The following is a 21,052-nucleotide window of genomic DNA, read 5'->3' as shown; positions in this document are numbered from 1 at the left end:
CAGTGACATTGAAGTTTCAAAGGAAACTGTCCTTCACATATTAAAGTAGTGGTGGATGCTTTCTTGTCCGGTCAGAAGACGTTCATCAGCAACAGTGTCGACACACAGCACAAGACTATGTAATATTTTCTTTCCTGATCAATGAAAGCAAAATATTCTGAGATTACAAAATCTCATAATAATACGCTGTTGTATCTTTCAGCAGCGAGCTTAGGCTAAAGTTGACGGTTGTATGTGAGCCATTATACAACATTTGCTCAGCAAAATCATACTCCTCTCAGGAAGAATCACTTTAATTTGGGTGACCTATTGACCTATACCCTATTCATGATTTCTTGGAGGAGGAGGACAGTGTTCCTGTTGGTGCTCCACCCACTGCGGCTCCAGAGGTGGAGATCGATGAGTACTCAGGTCACCAGACCCCAACAGAGACCAATGAAGAAATGGTGGTCAGAGGTCAGAATGAACCTCATATTTTCTGTGTTTGTCTTATTTTATTGAACATCTTTGATTTTATCAATCTGGTCTTGACTTGTGTGGTGAAAGTGCCTGGTGATTTCATGGATACAAAACACATTGTGAGGTTCTTACAGCCTCTTGGCTGTGTCCATTTCTGGAACTTTAGTAAGATTCTGTAATAAACACTTCAACAGGGGCAGCGGTGGTCTAAAGCTTAGAGGATCGGGCTTGTGACTGGGACTGGCATGATAAATTTGGGTCTGGGAAATAACAGAGTAGCTGTTAGCTCTCCTCCTTTGCCTCTTCTGAGGTGCATTTAAGCAAGGCATATTACAACTCTCAAAGAATCTGATTGGTCAAACCTGTTGATGATGTTATATACTGTGTACAGATCCACACCAGACAGAGGAGCCAGGAGAGAGATCAGGAGATGTAAGTTAAATATTCCTCTTTTAATCGATATTCGGCGTTCCTTAGACAAATTAATGATATGAGAGGTTTTTTTTTTATTTCAAGGGTCATGTCAGGCATGGGTTAAAAGGAGAGCGTGGAGATCCTGGACCCAGAGGACCACCTGGTCCCCCAGGCCCCACCTCTGTACCCGAAAAAGCTCAGCCTGGACCAAGAGGGACACAAGGACCACCAGGAACCCCTGGATCCCCAGGACTTCCAGGGAGAGATGGCCAGAAGGTGGGTGTCCCAAAAAGATTGCAAGCATGTGTGTGTGTTTATCAACTTCTGACTTTAGTACTAATCCTAAATTCCTCTTTCTTCACAGGGAAACAAAGGTGATAAAGGAGATCCAGTAAGTTATTTATCTCTCACTTCCTCTTCTGTCTTTTGATATACTTTATATTACCTGTAATAGCTCAACTGTGTTTTTATGTCCAGGGTCAGAAAGGATCTCAAGGATTTCCAGGTTGGAATGGAGAATTTGGAGCTAAAGGAGAGAAGGTGCGGCACAAGTAGCAATTAATTACAAACTGTATTACTGTGGGACTGACTATGGTGTTGACTCTTTTTTCAAAATACTCTTCTTACTTTTATCGTATGTCACCAAGTGTACTTTAAAATACAGATCTTTTTCTCCTGCTTTCTTCCCCGTGCCTTCCTTCTTTACAGGGAGACAAAGGAGTTGGTTTACCAGGCCCTCCCGGCCTCCCTGGGCCTCCTGGACCCCCCAGATCACGCAGTGTACCTGTGAGTATCACACTGTATGGTTTTACAATGTGTCTTTCTGTTTGTACACATTACATGCACTCATAAACCATAAGTCCTGTGGTTTTTTTAGGGATGATATCATCACGCAGTAAATGTAGATGAAAGTCAAGCCTAGTTGGCAACCAGAGCAAAGGCAAGATGTTTGAAGCATCACAAACAGACTCTTTGTTTATCTGTGTTGTAGTATGGAGCAGATGCCCTGGGTTCTGGGTTTGAAGACCTGGATAGCGACACTGAACTCATCAGGGTAAGAGAAAGGCTCCAGCGACAGATGGGATAGTTGATCATTTAAAAGATTTAAAAAAGGATAAAAGTAAATACTATCTTTCCACTAGGGTCCTCCCGGTCTACCAGGGCCTCCAGGACCTCCTGGTCCCCCTGGACATAACATGTCATCGTCTGACACAGCCGATGGCCTACATCCAGTGCTTGTTGGACCACCCGGTGCTCCTGGCAGAGACGGGCTCCCAGGCAAACCTGGAATACCTGTAAGTTACCCGGCTGAAAGACGTACAGCGTTCAGCTTTCAGTTTAATGGTATTACAAACATAAGAAAGACCTGCAAACCTGTCTTTGTACTGAAAAGTACCGGGGACTTGTAAGTCCCTGGATCTCTTTTCAAGGAACTAAAAGGTCGCTTCAGTCCACTGTTATGTGCATTTCCACCTGCAAAGATTAGGCAAATTAACCAGCTGACATAGGCCTATACTGCGTTCAAAGCGATGCGCAGGCATCATTATTCAGTAACCACGATCCATGAGCAAAATTTATAAATGAACATCAGATTTGACTGGAATATAATGAAAAACTATAGGCTATGCTTGACAATTGAAAACAGTTTTTTTTTGTGGGGGAGTATAACGGAGAGACGCACGATAAAGTTTGTTACAAATTTAATAACAAACTGGATAAAGCCATAAAGTTCTTAAAATAACTCCAGCACAGAGAAAGCAACACAAAAACATAATAATAATAATGTAATGCCAGAATAATGTAAAATATGTTATAGCATTCTTTGCTAGATTTGCTGTTTGTTTAATGACATTATTTATGTGTACATATTTACTCATTTAATACTTTCCGTTCATGTTTTACTTGCTGTGTTGTTGTGTTCCTGTCTCTGTTATCATTGTGTACTGTCTGTCTTTTTTAGTTTCCCCAGTTAGTCTCTTATGATGTTACACGCTTTTATCCAAATCTAGTTAAATCTTCTCTCTATTTCCAATTCAATTTTCAAGTTTCTTCTTAAATCATATTGTAGTGATCAATATGTATGTGTGTCACGGCCAATGACCAGTCTGTCTTTTATCCTCCCTCTACCTGTATTTCTGCTCCCCTCCTGCCACCTCGTCTTTCTCCCCACTTTGTTTCAGATGTTTGAGGATTGGTTTAGTGGTTCTGGGCCTGATGGTTCAGGTTTGAGTTCAGAGTTGTCCTCTGACCTCGGCTCTGGTTTCAGTTCCGGGGTCCGCTCTGAATCCAGTTTTGCATCTGGTTCTGGGCTCGACTTTGGTTCTGCTTGGGGTTCAGGCGAGGTACATTGTCCTGGTTTGCTTGGTAAACCAGCAAACTATCAGAAGGCAGAATTACAGTCAGAAGCCTGAGTATTGAGGAAGCAACACTCATCTACAATACTGAACAATATTAAATGCCAATCTGAGACCATTGTAGTGTTTTATTCAAATCAGTTGCGCTCTTTTCTTGTTATAACAGTGACATCCGTGATAAAGACTAACTTTGCCCCACATTGCCCCATTGCTCAGGCTGATGATTGTAGATTGTTTCCAACCATGTTGTCTTTATTGCGGGCTGGCAGCTGGCTAAACTGAAGCTCTTTTTACCTGGCTGACTGAAGTGCTCTGTGTATGTGAGTGTGTGGTAGGTAACGCTGCTTTCTTTGCCCCTTGATAATCCCCCTGGCAGCCAGTGTCATTGCTTACATATGTTAACTATACTGTATGACCTGCTTGGAATTTTAGTTTTGGTTCATTTACTCTCAGTTCAAATGTTGTCATTACCAAATGAAACATTTCAGTGTGAAGTTCACTTTTCATGACAAGGTGAATGAACTGAAGGGAACTGACCACAAACTTGCTCAATAACTTCAATTTTAGCTGCCTTTTTTGCATTTTTCATACAACATGGTAAAGGAACAAATCTGCCTTTTCATCTGTTTCGCTTTTTTTTGTATCTTGCTTTATATTGGATGTTCTCAGTCAATGCACAGTACCAAGGCATACTGATGTGCTCAGATGTGATCTAAAACTGAGTTATTACATTTATCAGAAAAACTTTATTTATAACTGATACCTAGCTTAATTTTTAAAAATATCCTTGAGCAGCCTCTGAATTTCCCATTATGATATGATAACAAGACTTCAATGTTCCTACAGGCTAATAACATAATGACAATTTGCATTGCACATTCAGACCAAACGCGGGTTTAATCCTCGCGTTGCTTTCCTTGCTGGGGTTTTATCACTGGACTACTGCCAAGTGTTCACACACAACACAATAATGCGAATGAACACAACCCGTGATTACTAAAACTGTATGAACCTAAAGTAAACAATTTGCTGTGATTTAGTTGAAATAAACGGATCAAACTAATGTCGAAATAATTACAGCATGATGCAGATTTGTTAAACATATGAATTCATGCTTTGTCAGGTCTGTCAGTGAGACAGCAGGACAACAACTTTTAAAATGTTTGTTTTCTGAATGGGGTTCAGATCGATCAGGGCTATGCTATGCTAACTTGTTCACAGTAAAGTATAACGATGGCTGGAATAAAGTAACAGACGCATATTCAGAAATCGCCAGGTAGTTCAACTTCCAACCCTCAATTTGCCTTTGGTCTGAAAGCACAGTGTGAGCCTTACCAGTACTGAAACTAAGGCACAAGAGGAAAGCCCATTAAACAGATTATTCTCATGAATGTGCTTAACAAATGTTATCATAACCTGCCTGCTGACATTGTGGCCTGAATATAGTGCAATGTTTGACCAACTGTTGGACGAGTAAAGATTTTGACATGACAGTGCCACTGGAGAAGAGGTCATGGGGTCACCAAGGGATTCATCCTTTACACATAAATATAAGCAGAAGATTTAATGGCAGGTTGGTCAGTAGTTGAGTAGCAGTAGTCAAGATATCCTGTATTGGATTTAAGTACTCAAAGGATCAACCGGCTCCGCCAGTAGTTGGGTATAAGTATAGAATTTTAGTAGCCAGTAACTTAATGAGCCACGCATCAGCAATTAATAATTCAGTATGCCTTGGTACAGGCCTCTGGTACACTATGTTGTCAGTTTGTACAAAACAGTTGTACATAAACATTGCTGTACTTTGGTCTGATGCTGCAAAGTTATACAAGGAATACACTGAATGTTTAATAACTTCAATTTTCCTCTTAAGTGATGAGAAAACAGATGACAAAATCATCCGTGCCTCCAAGGTTGCTGACTCCACTGCTGAACGACAGCAGGCTGTCAGAACAGTCTCAGTCTCCAGCACAAGGGGCTAAATGGGAGATACATTTAAATTAACGTTGAATTAATTTGTTAATTAATGCAGCCAATTCTGTCAGCTCTGCGTCCGTCAGGTGGTAAAATTAAGATCAATAAAGTTGATCTTTCTTGACCGTGATGCTAGTCAACCATCACTCAACACTATCTATACTAAAGTGTTAGTATGTGGTGCGGTCAGAAAAATGTTGGCATGGATGATCCTGTCACTTAAGGAAACTGACTGCTGACCCAGTTTCCCAAAGAATTTGAGTATTCCTTTAAAGTGACTGGCACCTTTGGATTTGACGTTGGTCCCTGTTGGAATGGCTAAAGGGTCAACATTACAGCTTAACATCCAGTTGCTCTGTTTTAATATACTAGCATATTTTCTGTGACTTTTGATTTTGATGTTTTATTTTTCTACCTCTACTTGTGTCTGTCTGTATTTGTATGTCCAGGGTATAGCAGGAAAAGATGGGGATCCGGGTCTACAAGGAGCTGTGGGAAGGAAGGTATTGTCATCAACATGGATTGTGTCCTGGCTTGAGTGGGATACATGAAATTCACATAGACCATCCCCTTCTTGCTTTTTGTGATTCAGCACAGAGGGGGATGCTGATATCAACAGGACAGAACGTAAAGCTGTCCCTACTCATCAATTTTCTGGACTAACTCAAGTGACCATTTTTGGAACTGGACTAACTCAAGTGACCATGGCTTTGTGATTATATACTGGTTACAAGCAGCTTTCTCATAATCTTTTATACTATACACATATCTAACCTTGTTTGATGTCCATGTTCCATCATGTATGGACTGCCTTTAGAAATATTGATCTTATATAGTCTCAGTTTCCCCACTGCTATAGTAAATAATAGTAATTAAGCAATCACTATAAAAATAATACGTCTTTCTTCCTTCCTTCTTTACATTCTTAGGGTGACCAAGGGTTACCTGGGCCAGCAGGACCAAAGGTAATATATTACTCAACAGTAAGCCATAAAAATCTACTGCACCATGTGCTGGTGTATATTTTTATTTTATCCTCAAAATAAACAAATGTCTGGGTTTTTTTGTTTATTAGCAATAGGAGTTTCCCATTTTTCTTTATCTCTGCAGGGTGAATGTGGGTCTGTGGGTACGGCAGGGCCACCAGGGCCTACTGGTCCACAGGGGAAGACAGGGCCGTCAGGTCCCCCAGGACCCCCTGGCCCCCCCGGACCTCCAGGAACCAAATTCTTTGTAGAGGTGACCCCATTTCATCTATGCACATCAACACACAAGTCTCTGCTGTTGACAAACCCATACAGAACTATTTTAATCAGTAAGCCAAGATGGAATAACAGGTTACTTTAGAGCAGAGAGGAGCAACTGATGGCATCTTCCTGATCTCATGGGTCTAAAAGGTTTCAGGTCAATGTGTAACATCAGACTGTTTTCTTGTTTTCAGGACATGGAGGGATCTGGGAAGAGTGACTTGCTTATTGGAGGCGGAGTCAGAGGCCCACAGGTAAGTGCCAGAGTGTGTGTGTGTTTTTATGTAGACAGTATATTTTATTTCATATACAGCAAGTTATTTCTGTTTTGTTTTTTTTCAGGGTCCCCCTGGCCTACCTGGCCCATCCGGACCTAAGGTAATCCATTTATGAAAATGCATTAAATGAATGCTTTAGGCTTACAGAAAGTATTCTATTTTTAATAGCTAATATACCGTATATATCTCTCTGTAAGTAGTTCTATTTATTTATTATTTATTTTATAGCACCAATTCAATACAGTATTTATCTCTCTGCATTTTTCATATAGACCAGGTCTAGACTGTACTCTTAGAAATAATAGTAGTGTGGCCTTGCATACATGTTGTATTTCTTGTTCTTGTAGCTGAAGATGCTTTCTCATGTCTTTTGTAGGGTGAGGATGGAGCCACAGGTGCTCCAGGGCTCTCTGTCAAGGTAAGCTGATTCTGAAGTGGCACTGCTTCAGATTTCTTATAGTATATAGTATATATTATAGTATATTATCTTCTCTCTTCTCAGTCTTTATTGTTAATATATGGTTTTCAGTAGCTGTTAAATTTAGAGGTCTTTTTATGATCTGAGTGTACTGACACAAACACAAAGCAATTCTCCTTATTTACTGTATGAACTAGGTTAACACGTGAAATCACTTCTGCTCTGTTCTGCCTTTGTGCCAACTCTGTCTATGCGGTGTGTGATTGCAGGGTGATCCAGGGGACCCAGGACCAGAGGGTCGTCAGGGTCTTGCTGGACTACCAGGCGCTAGGGTAAGTAGCGGGTGTTTACACAACAAATGTGTTGATGATTCTTGGTTACATTACATTTGCAGTGACTGGTTGCAAAGTAGTTTGGTCACTCATGGAAGTGAAAAGGCTCTGTTCAAGGTTGACCAAAGGCTAAAAATAAGCAGATAATGTGGACAGGTAATTGTGGATAGGTAATTAATCCACTAAACACACTGAGCACTTCCCAATCAGTGGTTGTGGCACTTCACAAAGGTCGCAGTTGAGACAGTAATTTTCATCTTAGCATTAGCAAAAACTTTACCAATCAACAACTGTACCAATCAGTGTTGGGTAAAGTTAGTGATGTGATTCATTTGTGTTAGGCTAATGTCAAAGCCAAAAAAAGTTCACACTTGCAGTTCATGGTGCAAGTAGTAGCCAGCTGGCTAGTTTGGTCGCTTGTAGCTTGAAATTCTCCCAACAAATTGCTGACAATGTGTGAATGTTTTAATAAACATTGAACAGGTAAATGTTTGCATGCTGGATCCTGCCAGGTAAACTGTGATAATGCAAAAAAAAACCCAAAAACATTTATATAAACTGTCTTTTCAGATCACCCTTAATCATAATATGGTTTCTAGATAATGGTAACAACACATTAATGACATTTTAATTTATTTTTATTCTAAAAACAGGGGGCCAAAGGAGAAAAAGGAAGTCCAGGACCCAAGGTAGGATTGCTGTACAAAACATAATGCGTGGGCATTAAGTAGATATTAAGAGTCTCTCAGTTTGTTCTAACTTCTTGACACCAAATTACAATATGAAAACAATCTGAAATGGATCGCTTGTAGTGATAAACCTACAGAGAATCCCTTGGCTTTACTGAGTTTCAGCTCACTGTTTAGCTGTTTGGCTTTGTTTTCATTTGTGAAAAAGGTGGGAAAATGTAATTGGTAGGTGAAAACACAAGTTTTGCAAGGAAAAACGTTCTTAGTTACTTTATTTGTTCATATGTGAAAGGAGGGGAGAAAAAAAGTCTTGGCAGGTAAATTGTTTTTGTCAGGACCACTACCCCATGTCCTAAACATACACTGTATAAAAGAAGTGGATGTAGCCACCTTGACGTCACCCATTGGTTTGTGAATCACTGTTCTGAAACCTTATTGGTTGTCCATCAGGCAAGTTTTAATTTCTTCATGCTCTCTAAACAGGTACATATATTGTGTGTTAAGCAAGTTATGTAACATTATTGACATGTGTTTATTTTGGCTAGAAATTTATTCTAATTGGCGTTCACTTAAAAAAAAAATTTTTGCCAAAACCTTTTTTATCATCTGTTTTCACAAATGTGTAAGTCATAAATACAGGAGAGAAAACTATTTAGATCAGACATTGAAAATAGATCATCGGAACAGCTGGAAGTGTAACTAAGCAACTCTTTGCCAACAATTTCTACATGAACTTAAAGCGTGAATAATTTGTTTTACTTTTTGTGCACAACTGGTTTCTTCAGCCTGTTTGCTCCTGTCTCCTCTGCCTTCCAAGCCAGATGGTCTACTCTTCATTTACATGATTTATTAATAAAGGACTAATAATTCTATGTTTTGTGTTCTGAAGGGTGATCGAGGTGTTGATGGACGCAGTATCCCAGGACCACCTGGGCCTCCTGGACCTCCTGGATCTATCAGTAGTCTGCAGGATGTAAGCACGCACACACACACACACACACACACACAAAGTTTAATTTAGTTGAAGCAGAGAGAGGGTGGGTCGAGCGATCTGAAACAAGCGTGCTGTTAAGCGTGTGCTCCTGAGCGTGGATCGTTGTCTGTCTTGCATTGAGCAATCTGAAACAAGCGGGGCAGGCTGAGCGGAGCGGTGTATGTAGCCTTGACAGGTGATTGGAGGTGTGGTTGAGGCGTGGCCCCGCTCCCGTACCTAAGTTAATCAGTGAACTTCATTTATACTATATAATGCATTTTCAAATCTGTAAAACATGCTGACAGTGCCCAAACTTACTCATTGCATTTTCTGTCCACAGCTGCTGCTCAACGTTACAAATGGTATCTTAAACTTCACAGAGATCAGAGGACCACCAGGGCCCATGGTGCGTAACACAAAGCTATTGTGTGACAATGTCTTCGAAGATGTTAGCTGCCTCCTTCCGCAAATGTTTTACAGCTAACAGCTAATATTAAGGGCAGAAGGAGGGTGACACATAGCTTACCACTACTCACATCTGTGACAGTGCAAAAAGATACAGCTGTTACTAACATATACATTTGACCTACAATAAACTGTAATATTACATACAATATAGCAATTCAACCCTTGTATCACTCTATGATATACTTTACTTTAGCATCATTACTGCATTTTTGTAGTGCTTTGAATGTAGGTGTGTTTGATGGTGCTGTGTATGAGAATGTAATTTCTGGCTAAAAGATCATTAACCCAGCCTTACTGCTTTTGCTTACATCTGTGTTAATGTCTGCACATGCATGCATGCGTGCGTATGTGTGTGTGTGTTTTATTTGCGTGTTGCAGGGCCCTGAAGGCTTGCCTGGCAGAGCTGGATTTCCTGTAAGAGCATTTACCTTATTCTGAGCATTTGTATCAGTTGCTGATTGAAAATTGAGTGCATGGGCATTTTTCAGTTTATGAACAAAGATGCAACAGTTAATTAAAAGCAATGTATCATTTGTATTTTTATTCCAATTTTGCTGTCTTTGGGCTAAATAGGGTAGGTACCTGAAGTGCTGCCATTTCTTTGGAGTTTTTTCCTTTCCTTTAGGTTACTTAATCTGTGGAATTTACGAAGCTCCAAAGCATTCCTTTAAAAATGCTCGCTAAACCTCCCAACTCTGCCTCACTATCCTTTCATCCCTCTGCAGGGCCCCAGGGGACCAAAGGGAGATATAGGCCCTCCAGGTAGCAAGGGGCCAGCAGGGTTCAAGGTGAGATTTTGGCCCCAAGATTTTAACAGAGCTGCAAAACAGAATTTGGATTATTACAAAAAATCATGTCTCAAAATACATTTTGAAAATGTTGTAGCATGAGACAAAGAGGCCCGACTGTATATGTAGAAAATATAAACATTTCTCTTTCTTTCAGGGAGAGAAGGGAGAGCCGGGGGTGACCATTGCTGCTGACGGATCCATCTTATCAGCGCCAAGAGGCCCTCAGGGGCCCAAAGGCAACAAGGTACCAGAACATCCTGATGCTACTGTGGCAAATGACAGCAAGACTATACATCTAATAAAGTAACACCTGCACAGTCATTTTCATGGTCTAGCCCCTTCATGCTAGGCCCCTTAATAAAGAGTTGAGCAGCAGTATATCAACGCTCCAATTAATCAAGGTCAAAAATATCTACCAACTACTTTTATTAGTCCTCATAATGGACCTTTCTAAATTTCTAGGTATTGCAGCAGCATTTAGTGATGATGTGCTGATTGTAACACAGTAACAAGGGTGGCACAAGGGCCAAAACACCCAAGATATGTCTCACTCTAGATCCTAAGTACTAACAAATGCAAAGTTTTGGAGACTTGAAACTTGTTGACTTGGGATCAACTCTGGGGTATTCCCTCTATTATTGTAGAGACAGAAGTAGTTTAAAACAAGTTGACTCATACTGTGTGTTATGTTTATCACTGCCAATATTGTAAATCCCATGCCACATCCTCATTGCATTCTCATCTCACATTTTGATGTACTGCTTTGTAATTACATAGGGTGAACGTGGGTTCCCTGGACCTGCCGGACTTATGGTGAGTCCAGTTTAAATAGAACATTAATATCTACAAACGTTTTATCATCATCATCATCATTATTTTTTATAAACTCTCATTTGTTCATGTGGACACGATATACAAATCTCTTTATTCTTATTGTTATGAAATACTGGGGAAAAGAGTTCAGTGAAGACATATAATTGACATGTTCATCACTGTTTTTCTGTTTATTTCAGGGCCCAATAGGGCCATCTGGACAAAAAGGAGAATATGGCTTCCCTGGTCGCTCAGTGAGTAGCTTGTATTTGTTGTGTATGTCAGAAAATGAACATCCTCTTTGTAGGCGCAGAGTCTGATACTCAAAACTCAATCTGATAAATGCATGACCCGGATATATTCTTTAAAATAAAATTCTTGGTGCCAAGTGACATCGTATTTATTCATTAAATTTTATTGATTTTTAATCATTAACTCATTCATTTCAAATAACTTCTCAGCGGGGAGACTCATTACCTATGTTTGATTCTCAAATCTAGATCTCTCAAAAACCAAAAATGCATTTAATGGTAGACACAAGCACATGTGAACATGTCTGAGTAAATGATCATATGAGCGAGGTTCCAATCGACAAGGACCAGCCTCCCGGACTGTTGCTGATCCGATTTCTGCGCTACTCAGCGAGAAAGAAAGTGCTAGAAGCAGTCAGAGCAAAGACAGGAGTGAAGGGGAAAGGATGAAAACTTTCCTTCTTCCTAGAAATGCCCAGAAAACTGACTGTAAAAATGGGGGGCATTCACAAAGACCAGGAAGATGCTGCAGGAAATCAACACACACACTTGCCTAGCCAGCCATTCTATGCTTTAAATGGAAAGCAAAAAATAAGTTCTTTACTAATAGCGCAGAAGCAAACAAATTAACTATTCATCTATCTATCTATTAACTATTTAAAGTTATCGCATTAACTGGTGGAAATTATTTTTCAGGTATGACAGGGTGGGGAGAGGCAGCTGGACAGGGTTAATGTTATTTGATGAGAGCCACGTCTATGAGACGGCACAGCACAGACTTTACAAAGTGCCCTTTTTTTCCATGTTTTTTTGTCGGGTTTATCCTGCCTTTTAATCTAGATGACTATTTGAGCATGCAACACTTACAGTGTTGATCATATCATGCATTAATCAAGCTTATGATCAAGGATTTTTATTAACTTTTTTTTTCCCTAAACACGGGCAAGAGCACCAATGTGTCGCTCGATGCTTCGCCTGGCTCATGAGAAGTTTTGTTAGGACAAGAGCTGAAAGAGAACACACCAGTTTGTCTAATTATTTACATTTTTATAAGTAATCAATATAAACATCATCAATCCGTCTCCAGGTGTGGAATTGTTATACAAAGCAACTAAAGGAAGTATTCAAAGCTAGAGGATGTCAGCACATCATGCTTTGCAGTACACACTGTGCACAAGGCCTTTTTGTCTGATGTGTGTCATTCTTTCTCTTACTGCAGGGACGGCCTGGTATGCCCGGGAAGAAAGGTGACAAAGGAGACTCTGTTGGCCAACCGGTAAGAGGAAAAGGAAAGATCTGGGATTTTCTTGTTGTTAAAGCCCTAAACAATAATGTTGTTAGGTTTTGCAATCCTATAGACCAAAAAGCAGAACACATACAAGGGATTATGGCAAAGGTTCAAATATAGATTTAATCTCAGTGTCAGAGATGCAAGTAGGAAATCTTGATTGTAGTTTCAATGGTGGAGCAAGGCAGGCAGAGTGAGCTTGGCTAGGAAACAGATGAGATAAAACAGGCATAAGCTAAGGTCTCCGGCAAGGAATGAACCTGAGGCACAGGGAACAACAGGGTCAGACCAACAAGAAACGCAGGGGAAGGGAGAACAGCTGAAAACACCAGGAATGAGGAAGACGCACGGCAGGACCATGACAAATGTATTTTAACCATTCCTATACATAAGACAAAAGTTTTTACAAGCATTAATGATATAAACACATCTTTGAAAGCAGGCTGTGTTTTTGTGGTGAATTTTTTCTGTGAATTTTGGTGGTGGGGTAACCCTTTAGATTACATTATTGTCCCTTAAATTAGTTTTTACTTCACTTTGAAACTGGGTCACTGACACTAATGTGATAATATTCTTTTTCTCTGTATTACTCTCTCTCCCCCAGGGACCTCCAGGTCCTCCAGGTCCACCTGGACTTCCAGGAAGAATTCTTGGGCTGAACGGAGTAAGTTTCTGCCTGGGGACGCCTTTTAAGTTCCCTTATTTGCCATTTTCAGTTTGTTGGACAGGGATGATGATGATGATGACGATGATAAACAGTCAACACTTTACAGTGGATTACTTAAAAGGCTTGTTTCAGAGACGTATGTTGGGCATAGCTTAAAACAAGTCCATAAATGCAAAATGCATTTTAATGGCAGAAATCCAGAATCCAGTATTTTTATTGACAGTCTGCATTATTATAACAGATTTGGCTTTCATAGACCATCAATGAACATCACTTATACATATTTAGTAGTGCCAATGTGTACTAGAAGTTTTCACACGGATTGTCAAATGTTTCTAAAAACTATCGATATCAATTACATGAATCACATACAAACATGTTTATAGATCTGTATCAGTCTGTGGAGCACCAATATATTTTGAAGCCAGTTTGTGAGTGTGTTTTTTTGTGTGTGTGTGTCTGTAAAGATCATGTACAGTTCAGTGTTTGACCTGCCTCATTCCAGATAATAGTTGGAATAATTTAGACTGATTACGCTACTTCTACACTTCTTTGAATTTTAAAGACAGTGTTTCCGGTGCGCCCCAGACCGCACTGCAAAAAGGGACGAGTAAGTCTGAGTCGGACCATCTGACTGGTCTGTTTCAGTTTGAAATTGGACCATCCGGTGGTTCTGTTGGTGTGTGGGTGTAGCAGCATGGCAGCTCTCTGGTCTGGGCTACAAACAGTAACCCATCTCCCCCGTCTGTTACCGCCCTTCATTTACTCCTCTCCTCCCTCTTGGCTCTGATCTGTGGGTCTGGTCTCATTTTATCAGACATTAACATTCCTCTTGTATACAGGTTGTATCTAGACATGTATTCCTTATTACCCACCTGACACATACCTGTAAATTGATCTATACGCAAAATGTGTTGTAAGTAGATGTTAGATATAGATTAAGGACGCATTAGCCATCTGTAAATGTGATGTGGCTGGTCCGATCTTCAGTGCATCTTGGGTTCATTGACATCATTGTTTAGTGTGTGTTTGCAAAATCCAACCTGAGCACCCAGGACGAATGTTAATGCCGGTTTTTTAAAGTGTGTCGCTTGCCTTGTCTGTTTTTAACGTCCACGTCATCTCAGGGAAACGGAAGCTGGGTGAACCTTTGACGGCGAGGAGAAAAAAGAATCATTGTTGATACTCATCTTATACTTTATGTACATCAGAGTTGGTGCCAAATCACTTTTCAGTTCAATCAATTAATAAAAGTAAGCTATATTGCTGAAGCTCCTTCCTTAATTGATTGTATTTAAAGTGAGATATATCAAACTCTGTCCTGCCTTTCATCAGCTAGATAAACAGTGCTGGAAAGTACATTTACTCAAGCGCAGTTTTGAGATATTTGTACTCTACTTGAGTAAATTATACTTTTACACCACTACAATTCAGAGGGAAATACTGAACTATTTTTTCCACGTTTACTTTATGAAGTTACTTTTCAGATTATTAATCCAAAATATTAAAATAAACAAATAAAATCTGACATATTATTATAGATTAAGTTACACAGTAGTATTAAAAAGTAATTAAAATTATCCCCACCTTTATGCACATTATTGTCATCACTATGAATAATTATAATAATATATAATAATAATTATAATCCAATAATATAATATACATTATTCTGAATTGGGACATTCTGTATAATGAGTTCATTTACATTTGGTACTTTAAGTAAATTTTAATGCTAAAGTTTTTGAACTTTTAATTAAATACAATTCTGAATGCTAGACTTCTACTCCTAACAGAGTAATTTTACACTGTAGTATTGCTACTTTCACTTAAGTAAAATATCTGAATACTTCTTCCACCACTGTAGATAAAATGAAATGTACAGTCTACTCTCATGGTGCTGGGCTTCTGTTTCAAGTGTCATCTGTGGGCTCTGGTGATGCTGGTGGATGGCTCTATGAGGGATTACACACACATTCTAGTAGTAGCAAGTTACATATAGATCAAAGTTTGACAGCTGATTCCTAAATGAATGTGAAATTTAATGGAAATATAGAATTTTATGAAGATTGGACCCTAAAGGTTCTGGTATTCTGATTGAAATTTGGCTCCTTTTTCTTAAAATTTACCTTTTTATGCTTTAGGTGTGGTGACGGGATCCTCCATGAATGTATGAAAATAAATGTCTAAACTTTCCCCTGACTGATGAGTGTAATTAGGAGTCTGAATCTTGCGGTCCCGCCTAGTTTGTTTTTTTTAAAGCTGAAAAAGCTTGTATCATATGGCTGATTTATACATTTTAAAGATACATTTTGAATCTTATTATGACTTTTATTGCCTGGTTAATTGTTGAATTTTTCAAAGAAACTAACATAAATATGTGAGCAACCACATATTTAACTACTGCAGCGATTTTTAACTCTCACTTCCCACCACTGCCAGAATTCCTAGGTAAAAAGGGAAAGTGTTCCCAGAGTTTACAGTAAATTCATCAATATTGTATTATTAGGATTTTGTATTAATAATCTAATTAGGGACACATTTTAGTGACTTTGTTACAGTTTCATACAAATTTTGCCAAGGCCCTAAAAAATGGGAGGGGTAGTGATAGTGGTAGTGAATCTTTTGTGATATGTACAAATCATCTCAAGGTGATAGTCGAAAGTGATTTGACTATAGTCAAACGTCATGCTGATGACAAGAGTGTGGAGGGCTATCTGGTCTTTCTCTTATGATTATTTGATTGGAAGGCCATTTTTCTTTTGAGCTGTATGATTCTATAGACAGTTATTACTGTGATGGCAGGAGCCTACAGAAAGTCATAGACTTAATTTACTGTAAAACACATTCCCCCATGAAAAAAATAGTTTAAATTCACTCTCATTTGTGAACGTCTGTTTAGTAAGAACATTTGGAACAGCCTGTTTTAACCCTTTTGTATTTTAACCTCCACAGCAAAACGAGGGTTGTACATGCTGCTGTCGTGCATCCCTTGTATTTAACAGGTGTTTTTTTGCTGTGCTGACAGCCATGGTCTAACTATTGACATCTGTCTTTTTTTTTATCATAACCCCATATTTAACAAGTTCTTCTACAGATGTTTGCCTAAAAAAATTATTAATTCTATGCAGTCAGGAGTCTGTATATTTGTGTTGACTTTTTGTGTCTGCTGTCACAAATGTGCTGGTGTCCATGTCATGTTAATATGTGTGTGTGTGTAGGAGTCAGTGACAGGGCGAGATTCAGTTGGAGTTAAAGGAGACAAAGGAGACGAGGGAATACCTGGAGAGCCAGGCACACCTGGTAAGACTTTGCCACAGACACATCCTGGGTCCCGATTACTTTTTAAACTGATTTGCTTAAAAACTCGTTTTTTAAATGCTAAATGACTGCAGGAACTTGTAGCATTTATATCGCCTCATTTTATCTTCTCAGCACCTGGATTTCCAGATGGAATCGTGGTGAGTACTGATTTATCATTTCATACAAGGCTTAATAAAAGGCCTTGCTCATTTTTTATCAACATATTATCCCGGCGTGAGGATTCATGTCATGTTAAAGGAGCACTGATAAATGTTTTATATGTGTTGTGTGAAGGGGGGACGCTAGCAGTGACACCCCCACAGGTGATTATTACCTCACTCAGCGTTTCAGTGTCTTTCAACTCGGTTTGGTTTTATGGCCCTCAGCTTTGCTGTTTCGGTTCCCTCGCACTGCTCTCATCAACTTCATCTCCAGCAGCAGGCAGCTTCTTTCAGATACATGAGCGCTACCTGCCCCGTGGCAAACGACAGACAGACAAAGTTAGCGACTAGCTGGTGAACATAGTGGAGCATTTAGCAGCTAAAGAGACAGATATTTCCCTCAGGAGCTGGTGGTGACCAAAACAGAGCTAAAAGAGAGTTCATATTAATTTAATTTAGAATAGTTTAATTGTTGTTCCCTCTCGCTAACTGGGATTTTATAATCCAAAAAGTAGTTTCATAGAAAAAAAAAAATCCAAGACTGGTCTCAATATTGACAATGAAATAAGCTTTTCGATACTAATGAACTTGTCTTTAAAAGGCGTTGATCTTCTCCACCATTGTCTCTTTTTTGTGGATCTCTCAGGGTGCTAGAGGTGATCAGGGATACCAAGGGCAGAAGGGAGAGAAGGGTGACTCTGGTCTGCCTGGCCCTCCAGGACTGCCTGGGAGGTCAGGACTCGTGGTGAGTTCTAATATTTACAAAAATACTATTGAAATTAGTTAGTAACTGTTGGAATGAGTAATTGTGATTAATGCTGCTGATCACTGCAGCTCCCTTATGTTGAGAGTTTACTGCTGTTGGATATTCTGTTGAGGTTACATTTTCCAGAGGGTGAAAATGTTCAGATCAAATGAAACATTACTTTGAAAATGCAGTGAGGAATTAAAAGATAACTTCTTGTAGGGTCCAAAAGGTGAGTCCATTGTGGGTCCCCCAGGACCTGTTGGTCCTGTAGGCCAGCCTGGAGCCCCTGGGATCGGACGACCTGGTCCCCGTGGGCCTCCTGGCCCTGCTGGAGCCCCAGGACCTGTACCTGCATATAAACCGGGTATGTCTACATCCGTATGTGTTTTAGACCAGAAGTTATAGTCCTTATCTATTCGCATGTGGGTGAATTGTATTTCTGATGCATCATCATCAGCTGTCCCCGGCCCTCCTGGTCCTCCCGGCCCACCAGGTTCTCCAGGATATGCCAACCCGGTAAGATACCTGCCCCTGATCTGCTGTAGTTTCACTTGTCTATGGCTGTCTTGTACGCTACATGAAATATACAGTATATACTTACCTTTATTAAGTTCCAGTGCTCTCACTTAATTTTTGTGAATCGAGTACATTGTCTTTTAATTTATTTTACCATGATTAATACTGACACTTGTTATAAGAAATCCATCCAACCATCCATCATCGTCAACCGCTTATCCTGCGTACAGGGTTGCCCAGAGCAAATGTATCTGTAGTGGAAAGATATTGAAAAAAATACTCTTACTAGTAAATAATGCTAGTATGATGCTGTGATGTTGCTTACATTCAGGTGACCATCTATAAGACAATCAATGCTCTGAGCAGAGAGACTCACCGAGCTGCAGAAGGAACCTTTGCCTACGTGTCTGAGAGGGGAGGAGAGCTGTACTTCAGAGTAAACAATGGCTGGCGCAAAATCCAGGTGTGTATTTCATGTTTGCACATGTTGTTGTTTGTTTGTTTGGTCAATGTGTGGACTGTCTGATCATATGTCTTATATTGAGGATAAAATACGTCAACCTGTCACCCGTCACAAGCTTTACAAGCTCTGAATACAAAGAGCTATTCCTACGGTACAGTAACTAAGATTGTCTCCAATCATCTAAGGTGCCTTTCACCCTAATAAAATAGGATTTGAGCTTTTAAACAGTTTCTGTATGTGTGTGTGTCCTTTCAGCTTGGAGAGACGATCCAGGATGGACCTTCCACCTCTGCAGCGTCTCAGGCCCTCAGCAGACCTGGAGAATGGAGCAAACCACACAGGAGCCACAGCCAGGTTCTCACACACACACACACACACACACACACACGGGGAGAGTCTGAAACAGTTTGTGACCGGGATGATTGGTGTCAGCTACAATCTGTGGAAGGAGTCCACAGTGGTGATGGGCGAGGTTGGGGCTGGGCTCTTTCTGAAGTCCACAACCATCTCCACAGTCTTCAGAGACTGTTCTGGCCGCACCAGGTCACCAGATGGTCAATTTCCCACCTGTAGGCGGACTCATCCCCACCGGAGATGATCCCAATGAGGGTGGTGTCGTCCGCAAACTTCAGGAGCTTAACAGACTGGGGACTGCAGGTGCAGGTGTTGGTGTACAGGGAGAAGAGCAGAGGGGAAAGAACGCAGCCTTGAGGGGATCCGGTCCTGATGGTCCTGGAATCAGAGACAAATTTTTGTCCCAGCTTCACGTGCTGTTTGCTGTCCGTCAGGAAGTCTGTGATCCACCTGCAGGTGGAGTCAGGCACGTTCAGCTGGGAGAGCTTGTCCTGCACCAGGGGCCGGGATGATGGTGTTGAAAGCAAAGCTGAAATCCACAAACAGGATCCTGGCGTAGGTTCCTGGGGAGTCCAGGTGCTGAAGGATGTAGTGAAGGGCGATGTTTACTGCATCATCTACAGACCTGTTGGCTCTGTAGGCGAACTGCAGGGGGTCCAGGAGTGGGTCTGTGATGGATTTTAGTTGGGACAACACAAGGCGTTCAAAAGACTTCATTACCACAGAGGTCAGGGTGACGGGCCTGTAGTCATTTAGTCCCGTGGTCCTTGGTATTTTGGGGACAGGGATGATGGTGGAGGCTTTGAAGCAGGCTGGCACATGGCAAAAAACGTCTGTAAACACCGGAGACAGCTGATCCGCACAGTGCTTCAGGTTGGATTGGGAGACAGAGTCCAGCTGTTTAGCATCTCGCACCGCCTTGCTAAACCTGTACTTTGACTCCTTAAACCTGGCTCGGTCCCCACTCCTAAACGCCTTTTCCTTTTCCAACCTCAGTTGTCTGAACTTAGCTGTGAACCAGGGTTTGTCATTGTTATAACTCACCCTGGTGCGTGTTGGTATACAGGTGTCCTCACAGAAGCTGATGTAGGACGTCACAGCCTCTGTAAACTCATCCAGATTGTTGGTAGCAGTCCTGAAAACATCCCAGTCAGTGCAGTCCAAGCATGCCTGAAGATCCTCTACAGCTTCACTGGTCCATTTCTTTGACCTCTCCGTGAAGCACAGAACAGAAGATGAACAAAAGTCTCTGTTTTCCCCCACCAGAAGCTGAAGTTCGTCCAGTTTGTTGCACAGAGAAATATTGCCGGTAGCGGTGTGCGGAGTCCCCACCGGCTGGGCACCACAAGCTACACCCTCAGGATGTAGAGCGCCACTTTTTTAACCTCAATTTAACCTCTATATATATATATATATATATATATATAAAAAATTGGAAACACCTTACATTATTTAGAAATCTTAAAAAACACAAAACAACAACAATTTACTAATACAAGTTCTTGTTGGACAGGAGCTTCAAGAGGGCAGTAGAGGATATCAGCCCAGCTATAACATACTACCACAGATCTTCAACGCTGTACCTGGGGTGAGTGTAACAAACGCATACACCCTTACACAGACCTACTGACGCATACATACATGTATACTGTTATGGCTAGTATACATTCTGGGGTGGAGATTCCAGGCTGACTAGGCGTCTAGTTATCCGCAGGTAGAGATCCAGAGTCCACATAGGCAGGAGTGGAACAGAGGCAGGGGTCAGGTCCAGACGGTGATATTATGTGATACAGGAGACAGTGATTAAAGAAGGTTGCTAACAGATAAGTAACAATGTAGTAGCGTGTTTGACTGTGACACATAGTCTAGGATCTGGCGATGAGGTAAATCAGGAACCAGGTATATGAAACAGAGTTGATCAAAGCACAAACACACCCACACAACAGGAAAAGGAGAGAGAAAACACAGCAGCTCCCACAAAGCCAGAGTAGAGGGCCTAACAGTATACTGTACATACTCTTTACCAGATCCAGGTACGTAAAATTACTCCACACCAGCCTGACTCTGACCAGATCTGTGATAAATAATTAGGAC

The 21,052-nt window shown here is 40.7% G+C and overlaps 1 protein-coding gene across 2 annotated transcripts in view; it reads left to right on the top strand.

The window, feature by feature from the left end:
* The window catches only part of col15a1b (collagen, type XV, alpha 1b), a 45,408-nt gene that overhangs the window by 20,263 nt on the left and 4,093 nt on the right, over positions 1 to 21,052 (top strand). For both annotated transcript variants that reach the window (XM_046050980.1, XM_046050979.1), the window contains exons 7-39: positions 342 to 456; positions 851 to 891; positions 976 to 1,149; positions 1,238 to 1,264; positions 1,351 to 1,413; positions 1,582 to 1,659; positions 1,865 to 1,927; positions 2,016 to 2,168; positions 5,648 to 5,701; positions 6,128 to 6,163; positions 6,309 to 6,437; positions 6,640 to 6,699; positions 6,788 to 6,823; positions 7,100 to 7,141; positions 7,411 to 7,473; positions 8,127 to 8,162; positions 9,052 to 9,135; positions 9,476 to 9,541; positions 9,982 to 10,017; positions 10,329 to 10,391; positions 10,549 to 10,638; positions 11,172 to 11,207; positions 11,408 to 11,461; positions 12,678 to 12,734; positions 13,351 to 13,410; positions 16,635 to 16,716; positions 16,849 to 16,874; positions 17,524 to 17,622; positions 17,845 to 17,989; positions 18,083 to 18,141; positions 18,473 to 18,604; positions 18,860 to 18,958; positions 20,472 to 20,546. In XM_046050980.1, the coding sequence (XP_045906936.1) occupies positions 342 to 456; positions 851 to 891; positions 976 to 1,149; positions 1,238 to 1,264; positions 1,351 to 1,413; positions 1,582 to 1,659; positions 1,865 to 1,927; positions 2,016 to 2,168; positions 5,648 to 5,701; positions 6,128 to 6,163; positions 6,309 to 6,437; positions 6,640 to 6,699; positions 6,788 to 6,823; positions 7,100 to 7,141; positions 7,411 to 7,473; positions 8,127 to 8,162; positions 9,052 to 9,135; positions 9,476 to 9,541; positions 9,982 to 10,017; positions 10,329 to 10,391; positions 10,549 to 10,638; positions 11,172 to 11,207; positions 11,408 to 11,461; positions 12,678 to 12,734; positions 13,351 to 13,410; positions 16,635 to 16,716; positions 16,849 to 16,874; positions 17,524 to 17,622; positions 17,845 to 17,989; positions 18,083 to 18,141; positions 18,473 to 18,604; positions 18,860 to 18,958; positions 20,472 to 20,546 (2,433 nt within the window). The remainder of the gene's footprint in view (positions 1 to 341; positions 457 to 850; positions 892 to 975; positions 1,150 to 1,237; positions 1,265 to 1,350; positions 1,414 to 1,581; positions 1,660 to 1,864; positions 1,928 to 2,015; positions 2,169 to 5,647; positions 5,702 to 6,127; positions 6,164 to 6,308; positions 6,438 to 6,639; positions 6,700 to 6,787; positions 6,824 to 7,099; positions 7,142 to 7,410; positions 7,474 to 8,126; positions 8,163 to 9,051; positions 9,136 to 9,475; positions 9,542 to 9,981; positions 10,018 to 10,328; positions 10,392 to 10,548; positions 10,639 to 11,171; positions 11,208 to 11,407; positions 11,462 to 12,677; positions 12,735 to 13,350; positions 13,411 to 16,634; positions 16,717 to 16,848; positions 16,875 to 17,523; positions 17,623 to 17,844; positions 17,990 to 18,082; positions 18,142 to 18,472; positions 18,605 to 18,859; positions 18,959 to 20,471; positions 20,547 to 21,052) is intronic.

Source organism: Micropterus dolomieu, linkage group LG06 (assembly GCF_021292245.1).
Source record: "Micropterus dolomieu isolate WLL.071019.BEF.003 ecotype Adirondacks linkage group LG06, ASM2129224v1, whole genome shotgun sequence".
NCBI lineage: Eukaryota > Metazoa > Chordata > Actinopteri > Centrarchiformes > Centrarchidae > Micropterus > Micropterus dolomieu.
This window is presented reverse-complemented; position numbering and strand designations above follow the sequence as displayed.